We start from the raw sequence: 23,777 nt of genomic DNA on the forward strand, positions 1-23,777 counted from the left end.
GCCAAAAGAAAGTTTATATCTTGAATGACAGGTGTCTCGTCCAATGATCTGTAAGTGTTCCGTTCAAAAACTATACCTACCTTTTCCGATTTGTCTGAATTGTCGTTGTGTTTTCGGATTTGTAATTTTGTTTTTGAATTTGTTAATTTGTTTTTGCATTTGTTGTTTTGTTTTCAGATGTTATTTTGGTTTTGCATTTGTTATTTTGTTTTCGGATTTGTTAATGTGTGTTGCACTTCTCGGCCAGCATAGAATAAATATAAAGAAACATTCTTAAAGTGTCTGGCTTATTTTAAGAGAAAGTTTCAGTTTAAAATAAGTAAAGTCTTAAAATAAGTTTTCTTTTTCTTTCAATCTAGTGCTAAAAAGAAGCTGATAAATTAAAAAAGAGACAAAAGCAATAATCATGTACAACAAATATGCTCTACATTGCTTTAACACAAATGTAATACAAATGACTGTCCAAAACTGCAATCCAATGCATCACATTACAGCAATTAAAAGTTTCTTTTCGGCTTCTCCCGTTAGGGGTCGCCACAGCGGATCCTCCGCACGTTTGATTTGGCACATGTTTTACGCTGGATGCCCTTCCTAACGCAACCCTCCCCAATTTATCCGGGCTTGGGACCGGCACTAAGAGTGGCTGGGGATGGTTCCCTGACCGGGAATCGAACCCGGGTCGCAGCGGTGGGAGCGCTGCATCTTAACCACTAGACCACCAGGGGACCTACATTACAGCAATTAGAAGGCCTATAAAAACAAAGCCTGGTTGATTTATAGATCACTAAAACAGTACTGTACTATATATAAAAAGAAAAGAAAAAATAAGACAAAACAGCATTTTTGTTCTAGTTTAGAATTATTGCAACTGCTGTCTGTAAAAGCCAGATGAAAGTCTATTAGAATCTGATGAAAACAACTGCTATGAACCATTATTTCTCAAGACCCAAGTCTGATTTAGAACTTTTTCACTACTCCCCAATGAATTTTTTCCACTCTGAAATGGCTTTCTTGTAGGAGGAAGTTGCATTACGTCCATGGATCTGAAATCACTTCTGTCAGAAGCACAGACAGGAATAGTTGCAACACACTTTGGGTACATAAGATGAAATGCATAATAATATGACATAAGGTAGAGCACACCTTTATGGAGGTCTTCGTTTGGAAAATTTGTAACAGGACTCGTACCAACAGCCTGCATGCAGTTGTTTTCTTAGACACGGGACGGGACAGGAGAGTGGTCTCGCCTTGAGGCAGGAATCTGGGTTTTCTGTTGACTAAAAACACAAAGGCAAAAATAATTGAGCAGTACATAGCCACTCCTCTTGTTTTTAGTTTAAAGGACATTTTTTTTTTTTTTTATAGAATAATAAGTTTGTAAGGAATGAACAAAGCAATGTCAAAACCAACAATAAAAAAGACCATGAAAACAGCCATTAACTCTAATATAGTAGTTCTAATCTATGAATTAAACTCAAACTTTTCATAATAATCTGCTTCAGTCTTTTACTGATTTCAAATACGACACTGACAGCAAACAAGTTAAAGTAAACTATTGGTTGATTTTGCATATTTAAAGTCTTTAAGTAGCAAAGGCAGGTAGTTTACTTCCATTCATTGTCATTAGTGGCTACAAAACATTTTTGTAAACAACATATAATTGAGCTTTGCTGTAGAAGTTCTCCCAACGAGCCTTTAGTTTTGGGATAAATTTGGGGTTTCTATTGTCAAGAATCCGGCCAAGTTCCTCCATCACCTCAAATAATCGTATACACACACATTTGTAAAACAATTGGAGTCAATAGGAGCTAAACTATATTGACATATTTTACTTACATGATCTAGTTCTTTAAAACATGGAAATGCTTGCAGTATTTTTGACTGTCTGTCCTGATTCTTCAAAGTAAGGCTCTCCGAGATTCAAACTCAAGGTCAAGTAGATGAGCAACTGTCTCCTTGTTAGGCTTTGGTCTTTTATAGAGAGTATAATAATATCTTGCCTGGCTTTGTTGTCCATAAGTGTCAAAATGGTTCTTCATCTATTCTGTGGTCAGCCTGACTGAACGGTCTATCTTGGTCAGCTGATCCTCCTTGTTATAAAAGAAACCAGTATGAACCTTTTAATTTACAAATCTTTTTAAAAGTTAATTCTTAATATTTTGGTACACTTACCAGCAGGGAATTTTGTGCTATCTAATTTTGATGTGCTGTAAACCCCTGTGCCCAACATTACAGCTGAAGCACTGCTGCTTTCTGCTGAATCTAATGTGCAAGTACTTGGATCACCATCATAGTCCTCAAAATCAAGGCGCCTTTTCTTTTGACTTTGTGGTGTTAGACCCTGGTTCTTCTTTGCGGTTCTTATGTTGTGGAGTCTTTTCATTAATTGCTTGAATACAGAATATGATACAAGGTTGTACAAACAGAAACATTTAAATTAATTTATCAGATGGTTCACACACATACACACACACTACAAGTCAAAAATGTTTGAACAGTAAAATTCTTTATATTTTTTAAAGTAGTCTCTTCAGTTTACCAAGCCTGCATTTATTTGATCCAAAATACAGCAAAATCAGTAATATTATTTAATATTTGACCATTTAAAATAACTGCTTTCTATTATAATATTAAAATAATATAAATATGTAATCAACTCCCGGGTCTTTTACTGTTGAACTAGTGGTTACAGAGCATCTGTTTAAATGCAGGTTGAGATGCAGGTGCTTCTGTATACTAGTTTTTGGGCCGATGAGCAAAATGTCTGTCTTATCAGAATTTAAAAGTAGAAAGTTATGGGTCATCCAGTCTCTTATTTCCTTAACACACTCAGTTATCTGGGTTAATTGAGCTATATCGCCTGGTTTAGATGAGATATATAGCTGAGTATCATCGGCATAACATTGGAAGCTAATTTCATGCCTTCTAATAATATTTCCTAAGGGAAGCATGTATATTGTGAAGAGCAGGGGTCCTAGAACTGAACCTTGTGGCATGCCATAGTTCACTAGCATTAGCCTGGATAGCTCTCCATTTAAATCTACGAAATGGTAACGATCAGACAGGTAGGATTCAAACCAGCTTAATGCCTGTCCCGGAATGCCAATGTAATTCTGTAAGCGATCTAAGAGAAGATCATGATCTATAGTGTCAAACGCAGCACTAAGATCTAGTAAAACTAACAGCGAGAGGAATTCTTAGTCTGAAGCTAAAAACAGGTCATTAGTGATTTTAACTAGGGCAGTTTCTGTACTATGATGGGGCCTAAAACCTGACTGAAACTCCTCAAAAATATTGTTCTCTTGCAAGTGGGAACATAACTGGGCAGCGACAATCTTTTCTAAAATCTTAGACATAAATGGCAGATTTGAAATTAGTCTATAATTCGATAGCGTGTTTGGATCCAGATTAGGTTTTTTAATGAGGGGCTTAATAACTGCTAGCTTGAGGGATTTAGGAACGTGACCTAACGATAGTGAGGAGTTAATAATATTCAGAATAGACTCACCAGCTGTATATAACACTTCCTTTAGTAGATTTGTTGGAATGAGATCTAACTGACATGTTGTTGATTTAGCTTTGATAATAACATCATACAGCTCTTCCTGTCCTATACATGTCAAATAGTGGAGTTGTGGAGTTGAAGGTAACACTGTCTCAGGAGATGGTCTCAGAGGTTGAACTGCCACAATTGTTTTTCTAATGTTATCTATTTTTTCAATGAAGAAATTCATAAAGTCCTCACTACTAAACTGTGATGGAACACAATTTTCAGATCCCTGATTTGTGGTTAGTTTAGCTACTGTAGAAAAACGGAACCTGGGATTGTTTTTGTTGTTTTCTATGAGTTCGCTCAGATGTTTAGCTCTAGCAGCTTTTAGCGCCTGTCTGTAGCTGAGCATACTGTCTTTATACGCAATTCCAAATACCTCCAATTTAGTTTTCCTCCATTTTCTCTCCAGATTACGGACTGTTCTCTTGAGGGCATGCGTATGACTATTATACCAAGGTGCAGGTGCTTGTTCTCTAACCTTTTTTAACCGGATGGGGGCAACGGTGTCTAATGTGCTAGTGAGGATAGCATCTATGTTTTTAGCCATTTTATCAAGATCATTAGTAGTTATGGGTTTAGTGAGAAACTGAGATAAATCAGGCAGGTTATTTATGAATCTGTCCTTAGTGGTCGGAACAATAGTCCTACCAGGTCGATAGCGTGGTGCAACACGGCTAATCTGCTCTACCGGTAGTGTGTACAGTATAAGATAATTGTCTGTGATGTCATCACTCTGAGGTAAAATATCTATATCAGTGATGTCTGTGCCGTGGGATATTATTAAGTCTAATGTGTGGTTAAAACATTGAGTTGGTCTGGTGACGTTTTGTTTAACCACAAAAGAGTTTAAAAAGTCGACAAATGATAATCCTAGAGCATCGTTTACATCATCTACATGAATATTAAAATCTCCTACAAGCAGCACTTTATCAAAATCGATCAAGAGGTCTGAAAGAAAACAAGCAAACTCGAAGAAAATCACCGTAGGGCCCTGGGGGTCTGTACACGGTGACCAGAGCGAGTTTTCTATGCATGTCTGAAAGTACAATTTTAAGGACGAGCACTTCAAATGATTTAAAGCTGAATCCTAATCTCTGACTAACATTAAGAGAGGCACTATAAATGCTTCCTACAACAGCTCCGAAGTTCTCGTTCAGGATTGCGGGTACCTGCGCAGCGACATCGAGAACACGGGCACCAGGAAAACAGCGAGTGTGCACCTTACCGGTAGCGCGGACATGCCGGACGATGGAATCTCTGAGAATCACAGTATCGCGCTTCGTCTCACGGAGAGGGGCGAAGCGGCTTCCGCTGCTGCCACATCCAAGGTCCGTGGTGCACTGGTGCCGGAGTGAACGATACCTGGGCGGGCCGCGTTGTAGGTGCGCTGGACCTGGGCAGAGAAACACGCGGAGTTGAGGTGATGGGAGAGTTAGATTTAACCCGAGAATTTACCTGGGACGAGTGCGCGTCCGCCCGGGATGATTCCAGCGCTGCTTTCCGCTCTCGCAGCTGGGCATGCTTTGCATGCAGCTCGCGAATTTGTTTCTCTAAAACTTCCATCTCCAACGCCACCATTTGCAACTCGAAAGAGTCCTCACTTGCGCTCAGAGTCAGACACATAGCCGGCATAGTGCTTATAATCACGAACAGAGTTAAGAAACAGAGATATGAGTGAGACGCAATGAATATAGACAACACTAGTGATAGTCGAGTTAACTGACTACAGGCACAAGTCAGGAAGACAACAACAATTTAGGATTATTAAAAGAGAAAAAATGGATAGATAGGTAAATAGTAAAGTTTGAAAACGCCGAGAGAAATACAAACACGGACTCGCGGCAAACAAGTCAAACACAGGAAACAACGTCACCGGAAGTGTAAGACTTGCTGTGATAAATGGAACCATGAATTCTGCTGTTTACCAAAAAATCCTGAAGGAGAATGTCTGGCCATTTTTCTAAAAGTCTTAGGGATCATCAAGATGTTTTCTGGCAAAACTGAGATGAGCCTTTATGTTCTTTTTGCTCAGCAGCGGTTTTCCATGCACTTTGCCATGCATACCATTTTTGCTCCGTCTCTTTCTTATGGTGGATTCATGACCACTGACCTTAACTGAGGCAAGTGAGGCCTGCCGTTCTTTGGATGTTGTTGTGGGGTCTTTTGTGACCTCTTGAATGAGTCATCACTGTGCTCTTGGGGTAATTTTGGTCGGCCGGCCACTCCTGGGAAGGTTCTCCACTGTTCCATGTTTTTGTCATTTGTGACTAATGGTTCTCACTGTGGTTCGCTGTAGTCCCAAAGCTTTAGAAATGATTAATAATCTTTTTCAGACTCATTTGTTTCTGAATTTCTTTGGATCTCGGCATGATGTCTAGCTTTTGAGGATATTTTGGTCTACTTCACTTTGTCAGGCAGGTCCAATTTGTGTGGCTAGAGAAATTGGACTCAGGTGTGATAAACCACAGTTTTAACAGGGGGCAAACCTTCATTTAAAAACTGCATGTTGTGTTCACTTGTGTCTTTTACTAATATTTAAATTAGTTTAAAGAAACATTAATGTGTGACAAACATGGACAAAAAATAAGACACTTTTCACACCACTGTGTTAATTAAATACTGAATTATATAAAATTAATACTGTTGTTTAAAAAATTTAGTAAAGCTCTACTTCCTTGTCTTTATGAAACGTCTCCCATATAGTTTTTTTTAGTCATAAAGATATGTTCTGGTCCCAGGAAAAGATCACGAAAGATCCACTTTTAAATATCAGTTTACATTTCCAGAAATTAATTTGGTTATTTTTACTTACAAAATTTCACAAAAGGTTTGTAAGTGTAAACTGATATTAGTGACTGCCTCAATAAAGCATTTTTGATGAAGACCAAACATGCCTAAGCCTTTTTTATAAATGCACTTAACTATATCCAAAGTAATGAAACTTATTTACATATAAAACATTTAATTTTGGAAGTCCATAAATGCTATTTGAATAAAAATATAAAAATAAGAAAGACCACAGGTTACTTTTCCTTGGTTAAGATATCAATTAGCGAAATGAAAGAAATAAACATAGTAACCTGTAGTTTTCTAATATTTCTTTCGAAGTATTTGAAGATGCAAACATCCATGTAAACTAAATAATTTGCTTAACTTGAAAAAAACTTTCAAAAAACCAATATTTTTTCTTCTTCTTCTTCTTTCGGCTGCTCCCATTAGGGGTCGCCACAGCGGATCATCCTTCTCCATAACACCCTGTCCTCTACATCTGCCTCTTTTACACCAACTACCTGCATGTCTTCCCTCACCACATCCATTAACCTCCTCCTTGGCCTTCCTATTTTCCTCCGACCTGGTGGCTCCATCCTCAGCATTCTTCTACCAATATAATTCATGTCCCCCCTCTGCACATGTCCAAACCATCTCAATCTCGCCTCCCTCACCTTGTCACCAAAACATCCTACATGCGCTGTCCCTCTAATAAACTAATTTCTAATCTTGTCCATCCTCGTTACTCCCAACAAAAACCTTAACATCTTCAGCTCTGCTACCTCCAGCTCCACCTCCTGTCTCCTACTCAATGCCACTGTCTCTAATCCATACAACATTGCAGGTCTCACCACAGTCCTATAAACTTTCCCTTTCATTCTTGCAGATAACCTACTATCACAAATCACTTCTGCCACTCTTCTCTACCCACTCCACCCTGCCTGCACTCTTTTCTTTACTTCTCTAACACACTCTCCATTACTTTGCACTGTTGACCCCAGGTACCTGATCTCCTCCACCTTCTCCACCTTTTCTCCCTGCAACCGCACCACTCCACTGCCCTCCCTCTCATTCACACACATGTACTCTGTCTTACTCCTACTGACTTTCATTCCCCTTCTCTCCAGCGCATATCTCCACCTCCCCAGGCTCTTCTCAACCTGCTCACTACTCTCACCACAAATCACAATATCATCCGCAAACATCATAGTCCAGGGAGACTCCTGTCTGACCTCGTCTGTCAACCTGTCCATCACCACTGCAAACAGGAAAGGGTTTAGGGCCGATCCTTGATGTAGCCCAACCCTCACCCTGAACCAGTCTGTCATTCCTACTGCACACTTCACTGCTGTCACACTGTCCTCATACATGTCCTGCACCACGCTCACATACTTCTCTGACACACCTGACTTCCTCATACAGTACCACAGCTCCTCTTTCGACACCCTGTCGTACGCTTTCTCTAAATCCAAAATTACACAATGCAATTCCTTCTGTTTTTCTCTATACTTCTCCATCAACATCCTCAAAGCAAATAAGGCATCTGTGGTGCTCTTCCTCGGCATGAAACCATACTGTTGCTCACAGATGGTCACCTCTTCTCTCAGCCTGGCTTGCACTACTCTTTCCCATAACTTCATGGTGTGACTGATCAACTGAATTCCCCTGTAGTTACTGCAGGTCTGCACATCTCCCTTATGCTTAAAGATTGGTACCAGCACACTTCTTCTCCATTCCTCAGGCATCCTCCCACCTTCCAGAATCTTGTTAAACAATCTGGTTAAAAACTCCATTGCCATCTCTCCTAAACATCTCCATGCTTCTACAGGTATGTCATCTGGTCCAACCGACTTTCCACTCTTCATCCTTTTAATCGCTGCTCTCACTTCCTCCTTACTAATCCTATCTACATCCTGCTTTACCAACTCCACATCATCCAACCTTCTCTCTCTCTGATTTTCCTCATTCATCAGCTGCTTAAAATACTCCCTCCACCTTCTCAACACACTCTCCTCACTATCAACACATTTCCCTCTCCAACCTTTATTGCTCTAACTTGCAGCACATCCTTCCCAGCTCGGTCCCTCTGCCTGGCCAATTGGTATAAATCCTTTTCTCCTTCCTTAGTGTCCAACCTCTCATACAGCTCCTCATATGCCTTTTCCTTGGCTTTTGCCACATCCCTCTTTACCTGCTGCCGCATCTCCTTGTACTCCTGCCTACTTTTCTCATCACTCTGTCGATCCCACTTCTGTTTTGCCAACCTCTTTCTCCTTATGCTCTCCTGCACTTTCTCACTCCACCACCACGTCTCCTTGTCTTGCTTTCTATTTCCAGATGTCACAATTACTTTTCTAGCTGCCTCCCTCATCATTCCTGCAGTAGTTGCCCAATCATCCAGCACCTCTTCACCACCACCAAGCCCCTGTCTGACCTCTTCCCTGAACCTCACACTACACTCTTCCTCCTTCAGTTTCCACTATCTCATTTTTCTTTCAGTCCTCACTCTTCTCCTCTTCTTCTTCGCCTCCAAAACCATCCTACAGACCACCATCCGATGCTGTCTAGCTACACTGTCCCCTGCCAACACTTTACAGTCTCCAATCTCCTTCAGGTTGCATCTCCTGCATAGCACATAGTCCACCTGTGTGCACCTTCCTCCACTCTTATACGTCACCCTATGATCCTCCTTCTTCTTCAAGTAAGTGTTCACCACTGCCATTTCCATCCTTTTAGCAAAATCTACCACCATCTGCCCTTCCACATTCCTCTCCTTAAAACCATACCTACCCATCACCTACTCATCACCTCTGTTCCCTTCACCTACATGCTCATTAAAGTCTGCCCCAATCACCAATCGTTCTTTCCTAGGTACACCATCTACCACTCCATCTAATTCACTCCAGAATCTTTCCTTCTTCTCCATCTCACAGCCAACTTGTGGAGCATAGGCACTGATGACATTTATCATCATCCCTTCAACTTCCACCTTCACGATCATCACCCTATCAGAAACTCTCTTCACCTCCAATACACTCTTACTGTACTCTTCCTTCAGAATCACCCCCACAACATTTCTCTTTCCATCCACACCATGATAAAACAGTTCAAACCTACCTCCAATGTTCTTGGCCTTACTCCCTTTCCACTTGGTCTCATCAAAATGGTAAAAACCGTAAAAAACTGGTGTGACCGGAACGGTCGTTTGTTCCAGTGACATAAATTTAAGGACAGATCCAAAACACTACATCCGTAGGGTTTTGCATAAAACCTGTTAAAATTATAATCATAGCATTTCAAAGTATAATTTATTTAAATTTGCTAATATTTCCTTTTAGTACTACTTTCTGTAAGTGTTCTACAACTTAAGATTTTTTAAAGGAATAATGCTTCCATATTTCATGTATGATATAATATTCTGCTACCTTGATTGAACTAAAAGTTTTAATCACTTACTTTCTTCTGATTTTCTACGTACAATGATTTTGGGGGAGTGGTAGCTCAGTGGTTAAGGTGCTGGGTTACTGATCGGAAGGTCGGGGGGGTCAAGGCCCGGTATCGCCAAGCTGCCACTTTTGGTCCCCTGAGTAGGCCCTTAACACACTGTGCTCCAGGGGCACCATATCAAGGCCGACCCTGCACTCTGACACCAGCCTCTATGCAAGCTGGGGTATGCTAAGAACAAATTTCACTGTGCTGTAATGTATATGTGACGAATAAAGGCTATTCTATTCTATTCTATTCTATTCTATTCTATTCTCTATTTGCGTTGTGTCATTTGCTGCCTGTTTGTGGCATTGTCTTTAAGAGCTTTGCTGAGTCACATAAACACTGTGCATAGTTCCAGCCTGGACTTTCATGTGGTCTGTGGGATTGATGGTTGCTCTCAGGAGTACAGAGTGTACAACTCATTTTACTATCATTCAAACTGAGGCATTCTTCACATTTTATCGGTCACAAATCCAGGTCAAGCGGAAGTCAAAAAAGCAGATAAAGCTAAAGGGAATGATTCCCATGCTTTTACATCCACAGATACTGGAATCAAAGCGGCAGTGAGACTTTTCTAAAATTTCTGTATCCCAATACAGCCAGAATGTGTGACAAGGGAATATGATCCCTCTAGCATCCCAGGCACTTTGAGCCTCGAGGACACTTTTAACTGTAGCTGCGGCCAAGCACCAGAATTTTTTTATTTTATTTTTTTATTTTTTTATTGAGTACAAAGTCTGAGTACAACAAAATGGCATTAGTTAGTATACAACAAAGAATCTGGTATCTAAGGCTCAACACCAAAGAAGCGTATTAATTTCTGGACAAGATACATAAAATATTCCAAGAAACATTGGATATCTCATTTTACTCAGGGCATCTAAGAAACATTTTAGATCATTTTTTAAAAACAATAAACAAGGGAGGAGATTTAAAATATCAACATTTATGTATAAAGTATTTTGCTAGTAATATAATATTATTAATCAAATCATACAAAACACAGCACTTTTTGGCTATCCTGTACATTATATCTTGTAAGGTTAGGGTGAAACTATCAGCAACCACACGCCTCTCAACCATCCAGTCCTGCAATGCTTTCCAAAAAGACTAAACCATATTACATGTTAAAAATATAGGTTCTGTATCTTCTTATATGAATATTTGCATAGATATAAGGCACATTTTCAAAATGTAATTTTGCAGAAATCTTTTGGTGGTATTTATATAATTTAATATTTTAAACTGTATTTATTTTGCCTTGGGGAGAACAGGAAACTTTTGATAGGACGTTCTGAAATATTTAACAGTATTTTTACAAATATGTGATCTAATTTATTTATTCATATTTGACGTAGCTCGACTGGATGATATATTGTCTTATATTTGTTAGTGCAAAGTTTATCTTCTATTTTAATATAACCAACATATAACAAAAGAGGGACAGCCATATGTTGGAGTAAGAAAGGTAACATCTCTAACATTTTTATATCTGAAGGTGTTGCATTAATAACAGTAATGAATTGCTTAGGATAAAAAGGCAAATCTGTGTTTTAAAGTGAACAAAATAAAGTCTACCATATTACCACTCTCATCCATTAGATTCAATACTGACCAAATATTACTATACTATTACTATACTATTACATTATAATAATATCAGATTTTCTAATATGATGAGATTTGTGCCTCCAAATAAAATCATAAATTTTTTGATTGCTTGTTTTTATAATAGCTGAACAGGGGGCTAAAGCAAAAGTTGGATAGATCAGTCTAGATAAGTATTCAGCTTTGGTTAGAAGAATCCTCCCAAAATGTATGTCTCTCTGCAACCAGCAATTTCTTTAATTCAGCAAAAATCATTCAAATTTTTTAATCTTTGGAAATAGAAACGCCAAAATATTTCTCTGTCTCTTTAACTGGGATGTTATATAAGGAACGATCTAGAGTGGAGTGTAGGGGTAAAAGTTCACATTTAAAGTCAAGATGGTGCCGCGGACGGTAGCCACGACTCTCTCTAGTACTTTCTTTCTTTTTGTTTATTGTCTGTGTGTTTAGTTACCCTACCCTAATAACTTACACTAAAGAAGAACTGCTTAACATCGGCGAGTTCACTCCAGACACTTTTTTACCCAGAAAGTTATTTGGAGATCTTAGTTGGAGCAGCAGCTACTCTCTATGGCACATGGAGGAGACGCCGGCGGGGGAAGCGAAGCTACGACAGAGGGGATTTAGAACTGCGCTCCCGTCGATTCACCTGGCGAACCTCCGCTCACTGCCGAACAAAATGGACGAACTAACTCTTCTCAATGGAACAAGCAAAGATTTTGCATGCTCCGCTGCTCTCTGTTTTACTGAAACTTGGCTCAGTCACTCAACCCCAGACAGCAGATTACTTCTCTCGGGCTTTCACTTACACCGAGCGGATCGCGTAACGGAGCTATCGGGCAAAACAAAAGGCGGCAGAATCTGCTTTTACATTAACGAACGTTGGTGTACAGATGTCACAGTGCTGGATAAAATACTGCAGCCCAAACTTGGAATCACTGGTAATAAACTGTATTACTCACCACGGGAATTTTTTCCTCATTCATTCTGACCAGAGTTTACATCCCACCGCAGGCCAACGTGAGTGATGCACTGCAAAACCTGGCAAACCAAATATCCGGCATGGAGCAAAAACATCTGGATTCTCTTTTAATTATCCCTTGGAGACTTTAACAGCGCAAAACTAACACTTGAACTTCTAAAATACAGGCAACATATTAATTGTCCGACAAGAGAGAAAAACACACTGGATCATTGCTACACCGTTCTTAAGGACGCATATTGCTCTGTACCCCAGGCAGCTTTAGGGACCTCGGATCACTGCTTGGTTCATCTTATTCCAACATACAGGCAGAAACTAAAATCTGTTAAACCTGTAGTCAAAACAGTGAAGAGATGGACCAGTGAGGCAAAGCAGGGACTACAATACTGCTTTGACTGCACTGATTGGAGTGTCTTTGAGGCTGGAACTGACAGCCTGGATGAGCTGACTGACACTGTGACATCCTACATCAGTTTTTGTGAAGACATGTGTGTGCCAACCAAAACCTTCTGCAAGTTCAGTAACAACAAGCCATGGTTCACAGCCAAACTGAAAAAACTTCGACATGCCAAGGAAGATGCCTACAGAGGGGAGGACAAAGCACTGTACAAGCAGGCCAGGAACCAACTGACAAAAGAGATCAGAATAGCCAAAAGAAGCTACTCTGAAAAGCTGAAAATCAGGTTTTCAGCTAATGACCCTGCATCAGTGTGGAAAGGCCTGCAAAATATCACAAACTACAGGAGACCACCCCTCCCCACTGAAGCAAACAAAGACCTGGCTGATGACCGCAACACCTTCTACTGCAGGTTTGAGAACAATATCTTCACACCTCTCATCCAATCCAGCCCAATGTCTGCCCCATCACACCTCTGGGAACCCCTCTTACAACTCCTCCCAGCACTCAAGTTGCGCTCACGATTTGTGAAGAGGATGTGTATTGGCTCTTTCAGAGACAGAAGACAAGGAAAGCCCCTGGCCCAGATGGTGTCTCCCCCTCCTGTCTCAAAGCATGTGCTGAACAACTGGCTCCCATCTTCACCTCTATCTTCAACAGATCACTGGAGTTGTGTGAGGTCCCCTCCTGCTTTAAACTCTCCACAATCATCCCCAAAAAACCCTCCATTACTGGACTGAATGACTACAGGCCTGTCGCTCTGACATCTGTCGTCATGAAGACCTGAGAAAAAGCTGGTATTGGCCCATCTAAAGAAGGTGACAAAACAGCTGCTGGATCCCCTACAGTTTGCATATTTGCAGTTTGGATGATGCAGTCAACATGGGGCTAAACTACATTCTACAACACCTTGACTGCCCAGGAACATATGCCCGGATTCTATTTGTTGACTTTAGTTTGGCTTTCAATACAATAATTCTGGGAATTCTCCAGTCAAAACTCCTAAACCTCACTATACCCCCTGCCATGTGTCAATGGATCACCAGCTTCATGACAGGCAGGAAACAACAGGTGAGACTGGGAGGTGTTACCGCTGGTATTCGGACAGTCAGCACTGGTGCTTCTCAGGGATGTGTCCTTTCCCCACTGCTATTCTCCCTTTATACGAATGACAACATATCAAGTGACCCAACTGTCAAACTCCTGAAATTTGCAGATGACACCACGCTCATCGGACTCATCCAAGATGGTGACGAGTCTGCATATGAGCAGGAGATAAAGCAGTTGGTGCTATGGTGCAGTCAGAACAACCTTGAGCTAAACACACTCAAAAATGTGGAGATGATAGTGGACTTTAGGAAACACCCTTCAACACTACTCCCCCTCACAATATGCAACATCCCTGTGTCATCTGTGGAGAACTACAAGTTTCTGGGCACTACCATTTCCAAAGACCTGAAATGGGAATTCAACATAAACTCGATTCTGGAAAAGGCCCAGCAGAGGATATACTTTCTACGCCAGTTAGGGAAGTACAGTCTGCAACAGAAGCTGTTGATGCAGTTCTACACTGGTATCTGGTTTGGAATCTACACTGGTATCCATCTGGTTTGGAGCAGCAACAAAACAGGACAGAAACAGACTGCAGAAAACAGTTAAAACAGCAGAAAAAATCATTGGTGATCCCCTGCACACTCTCCAGGACTTGTACCATACAAAAACCAGAAACCGGGCAGAAAAAAATCATTAATGACCCTTCACATCCTGGACACATCTTCCAGCTTCCTTCCTTCTGGCAGGCGCTACAGAACTTTGTTCACCAAAACTGCCAGACACAGGAACAGTTTCTTTCCCCAAGCAATCACCCTCACTAACAACTGACCATAATTATATTCCCTGCTCATATTTATCTAAGTACCGCACAGAACTGTCAGTCATCACATTATCTGTATATGTTGCACACACTATGGCTGCTATACACTGTACAAAGTTTTATAGTAAAGTCTCTATCATACCTGACACACAATACTGTCATTTGCACTACCATCATAAACACTTGTAAATTCAAAGTGATAAAAGCCTTTCACACCCTTTCTTGGGACAGGATGTGACCTAAAATCCAAATGTCACCTAGACCACCTGGTAAGGATCTTCTCTGGGGCAACCCTTATGTCAGTAGGACAGAATTTCCCCAAACCTGGGGTCTGTTCTACTGATGTGGGACTGAGATCATATTTCCAATCACACTGAGACCTTTAAAATGATACTAATGTGAAGGTAAAATGTATACATTCCTAAATTGTAATTATTATATGACGCAAGTAAAGTAAATTGAATTCCAGGACCTTCTCAGTCACCTTTCCATGATCCGGCTATCTCCCCAGGAGGGAAAGAGGGGGGCTCAAGGATGGGTGACTAGGCAGCTGAACAAATGGCTTTCTCTCTTCAGATCAAAGAGATCCTCTCCTCAGATTAGAAGGTTTATTGTTTTGTTGCATGTTAGTTCTCATGGTCTGGCCTCATGGAGTTGCATGGCAGTTCTCAGGGTCTGGTACCATGAACAGATCTGACCATCCTCACACCTGCCACATTCAGTAATTCAAGGCACGGCCATCTCCAGTGAGAGACTGAAACTCTTAAAAGACTACCTGGCAGGCTGGGAAGCTCTGCTAGATGTGTCTCAGTGGGTCTTGCAAACTGTAGACAGAGACTACACAATTTAACTTGGGTCTCATCCACCCCGGATCCACAGTGTGTGTGCCACACTGGTGGGACCCGAGTAGGCTCGTCATGGAACAAGAAGACACTTTTCTGTGGAAGGAGGCCATCGAGGTGGTCCCTCCATCAGACAGAGGGCCTGGGTTCTACAGCCGGACCTCATAGTTCCCAAAAAGGATGGAGGGCTGCGTCCTATCCTTGATCCACTTTAGCTGAACCACTTACTTATGAGACTCAGGTTTAAAATGCTGACCCTCAAGCAGGTCATCTCTCAGATCAGATCTGAGGACTGGTATGTCACAGTAGATCCACTTATAAAGCACTAAATGGTTTGGCACCTATGTATCTATCCAGTCTTTTAACACGCTACAATCCGCCACGCTCCATGAGATCTCAAAACTCTGGGCTTCTAGTAGTTCCTAGAGTAGCAAAGTCCACTAAAGGTGGTAGAGCATTTTCACATTTAGTGCCTAAACTCTGGAATAGTCTTCCTGACAGTGTTCGGGGCTCAGACACACTCACCCAGTTTAAGTGCAGATTAAAAACATATCTTTTTAGCAAAGCCTACACATAACAAATACACATATCATAACTTTGTGCTCCAGAACATCTGATCACATGCACATTATCAACTTGTGCTGTTAATATCATGAACAGCAGCTACGCTAATTCCTCTCCACTGCTTCTCTTTCTCTCCACATCCCGAGACACCCTGAGGTTTGGCCAGCTCCAGTCACCTCCCACCTCGTGATGATTACGGACCTTTGAAGAAGTAGATGCCGAACTCGCAAACATCCCGAACCATCTAGAGATGACCAGTGCCATTTTGATCCCGCTACATGTGTGGAGTTTGACATTGGACCTCCTGGAGTGTTTAAAGGCTCTGGCATGGAGAAGCTGATGCTGGATCTGTGATGATCACAAATGCTGAGCTTATAAAACTAGGAGCTACTAACCATATAGACTGTATAAGATGCAGAAAGAACATCACTTATAATCTTATACTCTAGTAATCATGTTAGTTCTCACTCTCCAGTGTTCTGTATTGTTGAAAGATTTATGATCAAACTGTTGATGTCACCCAAATGAGGATGGGTTCCCCTTTTGAGTCTGGTTCCTCTCAAGGTTTCTTCCTCATAACATCTACGGCTTGCTCATTCACCTTCACTGTTGATTTGTGTAAAGCTGCTTTGAGACAATGTCGGTTGTGAAAAGCGCTATACAAATAAACTTGACTTGACTTGACTAGATCCAAATGATGCATACTTTCATATATCTATTCTCTCTTTTCATAGGAAGTTGGCTTTTAGGCCTAAAGCGTACCAATATCAGGTCCCTCTGTTTGGTCATGCCCTCTCACCCGTGCCTTCACGAAGTGTGTGGATGCGGCTCTGGTTCCCCTGAGGCTTCATGGCATCCGCATCTTAAACTATATTGACGATTGGTTGATATCAGCTTAATCAGAGCAGTTAGTGGTCCGGCATCGATATGTCGTTCTCGCTCACATGGAGCTGGGGTTTTAGCTGGAAGCCAAAAAGAATGTGCTTTCTCCATTACAGAGAATTACTTATTTAGGCGTTGTATGGGATTTAACCCTTATGTGTGCGCAGCTTTCCCCTGCCCTTAACCCTCTGGAGTCTGAATTGCCGCCGGCACCCAAACGTGCTTTTTTTTCAGATGCCAGCAAAAAGAGCTTATACTGCTCGGTCATATTTGATCATAAATGTCAAAGTAATACATCATTTAAATCTGTAAAGGGTCTACTTTCATTTGTGTATGCTTACTATATAAACAAAACGTTGTATTTTTTTTAAATGAATAAAATTGTCAGGGTGCGCCATCTGTTTCCTTTGTCTGTGTAAACTTCGTTTAGAAACACGTCATCAAAAAGCGCTGAAACTCGGCCAATATCTAACACACACAAGGAAATAAAAAATATATATTTAGACAGCTTAAAGTGTGTAGTTTTAGAATAAGTCGGTGAAATAAAAAACATATGTTTCCAATGAATATAAATCATGTGAAACCAAGTGGAGGCACAGATTTTCCAACCGGACACCCCCCCTCCGCTATTCACAGGTAAAACAGTTCACACGTTGAGTCACACACACACGCCCCCCAGACAGTGACATAAAACAATGCCAGAGAATTAACCTTTTCATCTGAAGAAGATTGTGATTCCGACGAGGAGCGTTTGCATTTTGAAGAGCGAATCGACCCATTCGAGGACTTTCCAGCAAGTTGCTACGATGAGTAAGTTATTAAGTCTAATGAAACTAATATTGTTTGTAGACATCTCTGCCTAGCTTTTGTCAGCATTGCCTTTTAATGTTACAACAAAAATCCGCCAATATCTGCTCATTTGTAACATTAACTGTTTGTAATTGTATTCCCTAAATATTGTTGACGTTATATAGTTATATTTTAGCCTCAGTTCAGTTTTGGTTAGTGTCACTGATCATCCTGAAAGGCTGTTATGTAGTGTTAGCTAGCAGAGATGTTCCGGAATGCTAAGGTGTAAATGCTATATGTACAATGCATGCTAAAAAATATATTGTTCAAGTGTATTCATCAAAAATACTGAAAAATATATTGTTTGGTTATTTTTAGGAATGTGGCTGCATCACTCTTTGTCGTCACTGGAAACTCACACCAGGCCACGCAGGTGTCGCTCCATTTTGAGTTCGACCGAGAATCATCCTGAGTAAGTACATATTTTATATTTTCTTAAATTATATTTAGTTTGAATCATTATTGCATTGTATGTCATTTGCAAACAACTTTACCAATGGCACAATTAGTAATGTGTGTGTGTGTGTGTGTGTGTGTGTGTGTGTGTGTGTGTGTGTGTGTGTGTGTTTCATAAACGGATGTGATCAAGCACCTGCTCCAAAAAGGGCAAAGGCAGCACACACAGTCCACCATGTCATGGAAGGATCAGACAGATAACGCCACAGACTCCGCGATTCCTGCCCGCACGTGAACCTGGACCTCAACTGAGGTCTTCTGACTCTCATTCTCCATGTAGTCTATATAAAATGTTTTTCTCGTTTTTCAACTCTGTGCCACAACACAAATGCTCAAGCTGCCAAGTCAATAGCCAAGGGACGCAAATACAGATGGAGAGATGTAACCGTAAGTGAGATGTATCGCTACATTGGGCCTTTATTTTACATGGCAATGGTAAAGTTGCCCTTCATCATAGACTACTGGTGACAGAGCAGAATTTTCACAGTTCCCTTTCCAGCAACAATTATGTCAAGGGACAGATACAGGACAATTTAGTGGAATGTACACATGAGTCACCCAGATGCAGACAAAGAAAAAGACAGAAAGAGGGGCACTTCTGAACATGACCGTCTGTTTAGAGTGAAACCGCTTATGGACACAAGCCGTAAGACATGCAAAGCAATTTATCATCATAGAAGACATTTAGCCATGAATGAGCGGATGGTAGCATGCAAAGCTAACACTGGGAGGACACAGTACATGACAGCCAAGCCAACAAAGTGGGGGTTCAAGTTGTTTGTTCTTGCCGATTCCTCAAATGGATACACTATTATTATTTAATGCATAGTATTGTAGCCCTACAGGCTAGGATTTGAGCAACCCTACTGTAGTGTAATGTTATTGTTTTTGTTGCACTCTTTATTTTTTTATACATACTGTACTGTATTGTTTTATTGTTACACAATTCCCTTTTTAATGCTGTCCTTGCTAATGTGTGTTTTAAATAAACCACAAAGGAAACACATTCCTTGTTGTAGTACTGTACTTCTCACTGTGATCCTGGCTCAGTGATCCACAGCTCATTATGTAATCGACAGCTCATTATGCAACCCATTGTCTACGAAACTGTCAGTCACAGCATGTCGACGCCTCTTCGCATATGGCCTTTCAAAGTAGAAAGTGTCTTTTAAATTTTAAATCAAAGTACTGTTCAATGTGAATAAGCAGGCAGGATGATTTTTACATGATAAAAAAAAAAAAAAACCTACATTAGAAGCTCTGTTCTCAAAAAGTCTTGGGAAAACATGTTTACTATAGGTTTTGTGGCCTTATTTTAGTAAGTTTTTTTTTTTTTTGCTTTTTCAAAAACCACGCATAAACATTATTTTGTCAAAAAAACAAACACACACATATAAGTTGTTTACATATTATAGTAGCCCAGTTTGTGCTAAATACAGTGTAATAAGTCTTTTGTCAATAATATATTTTAAAAGCAACTTAAAAGAACCAAATGTAAGAGCATGTCAAAATCTCTCAAGGTGCCAAAAACCCTCAGACTCCAGAGGATTAATTGCGTCCATCCTTACCGCCATCAGGAGGGTCAGGGAAGGGCAGTCACTCACAGTCAAGCAGTGCCCGATGTGATTCCACTTGACCTCCTGCACATGAGACCCCTTTAGCGGTGGCTCAGGACCAAAGGGTTCTCACAGAGGGGCAATCACCTCCGTACTATCAAGGTCACGCAGCGAGCCCTATGTGCCTTAGATGTTAGGAGAGATCTCGGGTTCCTATCTCAGGGCCCCGTTTGGAGTTCCCGAATGCACTTTTGTATGTCGCTCTGGATAAGGGTGTCAGCTATATGCCGTAAATGTAAATAAATGTCGCTCAATGCTTACGACGGATGTGTCCCTCACAGGGTGGGGAGCGGTCATGAGTGTCCACTCCACCCAAGATCTATGGGAAGGGCCCCATCTGTTGTGGCACATTCATTGCCTAGAGATGCTGGCTGTGATTCTAGCATTGAAGCATACCTCGGTGGTCTTATACATCCAGGGGGATCTGTGCCTACGCCTCCTGTACAGGCTGGCATGCCAGATACTCCTGTAGACCCAAGGGAAGCTGCTCTCTTTGATAGAGATACATACATCCCAGGCCGCCTAAACAAAGCAGCAAACGCCCTGTCGAGACACAGGTTGGTGGCTCCACCCCTCATGTGGTGAAGCAGATCTGGGAGGGCTCAAGTAGACCTGTCCTGCTCCATTTCAGAGCCTCAAGATGGTGCCTGTTTAGTGTGTGGTGCGAGCAGCACCGATTGGATCCAGTTAACTGCGCAGTTGGGTCAGTGCTGAAATTTTTTCAAGAACAGTTCACCTAAGGGTTGGCGCCATCCACCCTCAAAGTCTACGCTTCCGCAATCTCGGCATATCATGCCCCCTGGCGGGTAAATCACTGGACGGAGACCTGCTAGTGACTCATTTTCTTTGTGGTACTCGAAGGCTGAGCCCTCCAGTGCAACCTAGAGTGCATTGGTGGGACCTGGCCACTGTGCTGGAGGCACTAACCAAACCCCCCTTTGAGCCCCTCTCAATTTCCTGAAAGGGAACGTCTCTAGGTTACGTATGTAATCTTAGTTCTCGAGGGAATGAGATGCTGCATCTCAATGCCACACTGCCAGTGTCCCTGTCTTCTTACAGAAGCTGGCAAAAGCTTCAAGTTAAGTGTTTTTTATAACTTCCTGTTTGTGACATCACCGTGTTGGTGATGACGCGCTTACTTTTGGACAGATTACACATGTAATTCAGAGCATGGACAGTGCGGAAGCGTTCTCAAAATGTTGCTGATGCAGCATCTCGTTCCCTTTAGGGAACTAGGGTTACATGTACAAGTGTCTATGTGTAGGTCAGCGTTCAGGTGGATAAGGTATAGGTCAGTGTTCAGGTGGGTAAAGTGTTGTTCTGTGTTCAGGTGGGTAATGTGTAGTTCAGTGTTAAAGCGGGTAAGGTTTAGTTCAGTGTTCTGGTGTGTAAAGTATAGGTCAGTGTTCATGTGGGTACGTTTTAGTTCAGTGTTCAATTGGGTAAGGTGTAGGTCAGAGTTCAGGTGGGTAAAGTGTTGTTCCGGTTGGTAAAGTTTAGTTCAGTATTCAAGTGTGTGAGGTGTAGTTTAGTTTTCAGGTGTGTAAAGTGTAATTGAGTGTTCAGGTGTGTGAAGTGTTGTTTGGTGTTCAGGTGTGTAAAGTATAGGTCAGTGTTCAGGTGGGTAAAGTGTAGTTCAGTGGTTAGGTGTGTAAAGTGTTGTTCGTTGTTTAGGTGTGTAAAGTGTAGTTCAGTGTTCAGGTGTGTATGGTGTAGGTCAGTGTTTAGGTGTGTAAAGTGTAGTTCAGTGTTCATGTGTGTAAAGTGTTGTTCAGTGTTCAGATGTGTAAAGTGTAGTTTAGTATTCAGGTATGTAAGGTGTAGGTCAGTGTTCAGGTGTTTAATGTGTTGTTCAGTGTTCAGGTGTGTAAAGTCTAAATTAGTGTTCAGGTGTGTAAGGTGTAGTTCAGTGTAGGGCTGAAACGATTCCCACAAATAGAGTAATTTGAATACAAAAAAGCATTGAGGCAAATTATTTGTTTATGCGTGCTACCTGTCACCAATTTCGCATTCTGTGTTTTCACACTGTGCGTACGCACAGTGAAAATGGAGAAACGTTGAAAAAACAATGAGGGACGAGTCGAAGACAGGCAAAAGAACACAACAGAAAGTTTCCAAGTTTTGGATCATTTCAGACAAAAAATGTAAGAAAATACATTACAGTACGTTTACCTTTTTCAAGTCATTTGAAATTGATATTAATATTTTTATTTATGATGATTTATTTATATATTTGTTTTTGCATTTAGTTTAGTTTTCACAGATTGAATTTTAGCAATAAAAATTTTAATTTTTATAAAAAGGAAAAAATATATATTTAATTTTAAAAGACCTGTCTTATTTTTTCTTGTATATTTAGTATTGAAATTTAATTTCAGAAATAATTTAAGGAAAAGTACCTTTTGTACTTATTATTATTACTTAATTAATTCAATGGGCTAATCAGCTATCGGTAGAAAGATGTGTAAGGTGTAGGTCAGTGCTCAGGTGTTTAGATGTAGTACAGTGGTCAGGTATGTAAGGTGCAGCTCAGTATGTAAGGTGCAGAGGTGGCAAAAATGCACACATCCTGGAGTGATTAAAGGCTCTGGCATGGAGAAGCTGGTGTTGGATCTGTAATGATCATATATGTTGAGCTATTTTATAAGTTGGTCAGTAGCTCCTAGTTTTATAACCATAAAGACTGTAAAAGACTGTAGAAAGAACATTACTTATAATCACACATTTCAGTGCTCATGTTAGTTCTCACTCTCCAGTGTTCTCTATTGTTGAAAGATTTATGATCAAACTCTTGATGTCACCCAAATGAGGATAGGTTCCCTGTTTTGAGTCTGGTTCCTCTCAAGGTTTCTTTCTCATAACATCTTAGGGAGTTTTTCCTTGCCATTGTCGCCACGGCTTGCTCATCAGGGATAAATTCACACCATTCACCTTAAATGTTGGTTTCTGTAAAGCTGCTTTGAGACAATGTCTCTTGTGAAAAGCGCTATATAAATAAACTTGACTTGACTTGACATCCTCCGCTCAAGTCTAAGTACAGATACTAATGTTTTAAAAGACTGATAAATGTTTAAGTAGTGACTACACTTTTGTACTCGAATTAAAGTAAAGATGTTTGGCCTTTGACATGTATTAAGGTAAAAAGTAACCTACTACCTATTTTAGTGTCACTCTGGTAATTATACCTCACATATATTAACATATTAATATATTAATATAAAACAATTTCATATTTTGTTACCTAACGAATGTATTCAGTCTAAATATCCACCATATAGAACACAAGCAGAGAAAAGATGATGGTAATCAAGAATGTCTCTGTGCTCAGTCATGTTAACATTGCTGACTCTGTCTGTCTCATTCACATTAGCCCCATACTTCTTGTTGCCTTCTGCCTTGCTCATTGTTAGCTCCGTAAACTAGCCTACATCTGTGGTTGTGTGAGAACCAGGAAATGATAGACCAATTGTAGGTTGAAAAAGCCACGCAATGACAAGAAATAGATTGATGGGGTGAAAACACCATGCAATGAGAAGAAAAAAATATTGATCATGTCACCAAATAGATTCAAACTAAAGTAAGTGTGTATGGTGTAGGTCGGTAGTCAGGTGTGTGTTGTCTGTAAGGTGTAGTTCAGTTTTGCAAGGTGTCATCAGTGTTCAGGTGTGTAAGGTGCAGGTCAGCATTCAGGTATGTAAGGTTTCAGTCAGTGTTTAGGTATTTTAAGGTGTAGGTCAGTGTTCATGTGTTGTTCAGTGTGTTGGTGTTTTAAGGTGTAGGTTGGTGTTCAGGTGTAGGTCAGTGTTTATGTGTTTTACGGTGTAGGTCAGTGTTCAGGCGTTTAAGGTGTAGGTCATTGTCCAGTTATCTAAGGTGTCATCAGTGTTTAGGTGTAGG

General features: G+C 40.7%; 2 protein-coding genes and 1 long non-coding RNA gene across 3 annotated transcripts in view; all 3 read right to left on the reverse strand.

Annotated features, from left to right (window-relative positions):
* Nucleotides 1-779: 779 nt before the first annotated feature.
* Nucleotides 780-23,777, reverse strand: part of LOC310731373 (uncharacterized protein) — a 137,654-nt gene continuing 114,656 nt past the window's right edge. The window contains exons 3-4 of the mRNA XM_083550979.1: nt 1,144-1,277; nt 780-1,055 (exon numbers count right to left, since the gene is read on the reverse strand). The gene's annotated coding sequence lies outside the window, so the exon portion shown is untranslated. The remainder of the gene's footprint in view (nt 1,056-1,143; nt 1,278-23,777) is intronic.
* On the reverse strand, nt 4,754-5,317 carry LOC310731382 (uncharacterized protein). Its single transcript, XM_083550993.1, has 2 exons — nt 5,009-5,317; nt 4,754-4,946 (listed from the first exon to the last, which is right to left on the reverse strand). The coding sequence occupies exons 1-2, from the start codon at nt 5,183-5,185 to the stop codon at nt 4,818-4,820; spliced, it is 306 nt and encodes a 101-aa protein (XP_083407119.1). The 5' UTR covers nt 5,186-5,317; the 3' UTR covers nt 4,754-4,817.
* Nucleotides 12,518-23,777, reverse strand: part of LOC310731403 — a 136,990-nt gene continuing 125,730 nt past the window's right edge. Inside the window, exon 2 of the long non-coding RNA XR_014535193.1 lies at nt 12,518-12,779. This is a non-coding gene — a long non-coding RNA (uncharacterized lncRNA). The remainder of the gene's footprint in view (nt 12,780-23,777) is intronic.

This window comes from Silurus aristotelis (genome assembly GCF_946808225.1).
Source record: "Silurus aristotelis genome assembly, chromosome: 9".
Classification (NCBI taxonomy): Eukaryota; Metazoa; Chordata; class Actinopteri; order Siluriformes; family Siluridae; genus Silurus; species Silurus aristotelis.

What these genes read in the sequence shown, in the direction of transcription:
- LOC310731382 (XM_083550993.1), bottom strand. Translation starts at nt 5,185, where the DNA reads ATGCCGGCTATGTGTCTGACTCTGAGCGCAAGTGAGGACTCTTTCGAG. An exon ending in CGGACGCGCACTCGTCCCAG is followed by an intron (nt 4,947 to 5,008) that starts GTAAATTCTCGG and finishes TTCTCTGCCCAG; the next exon opens with GTCCAGCGCACCTACAACGC.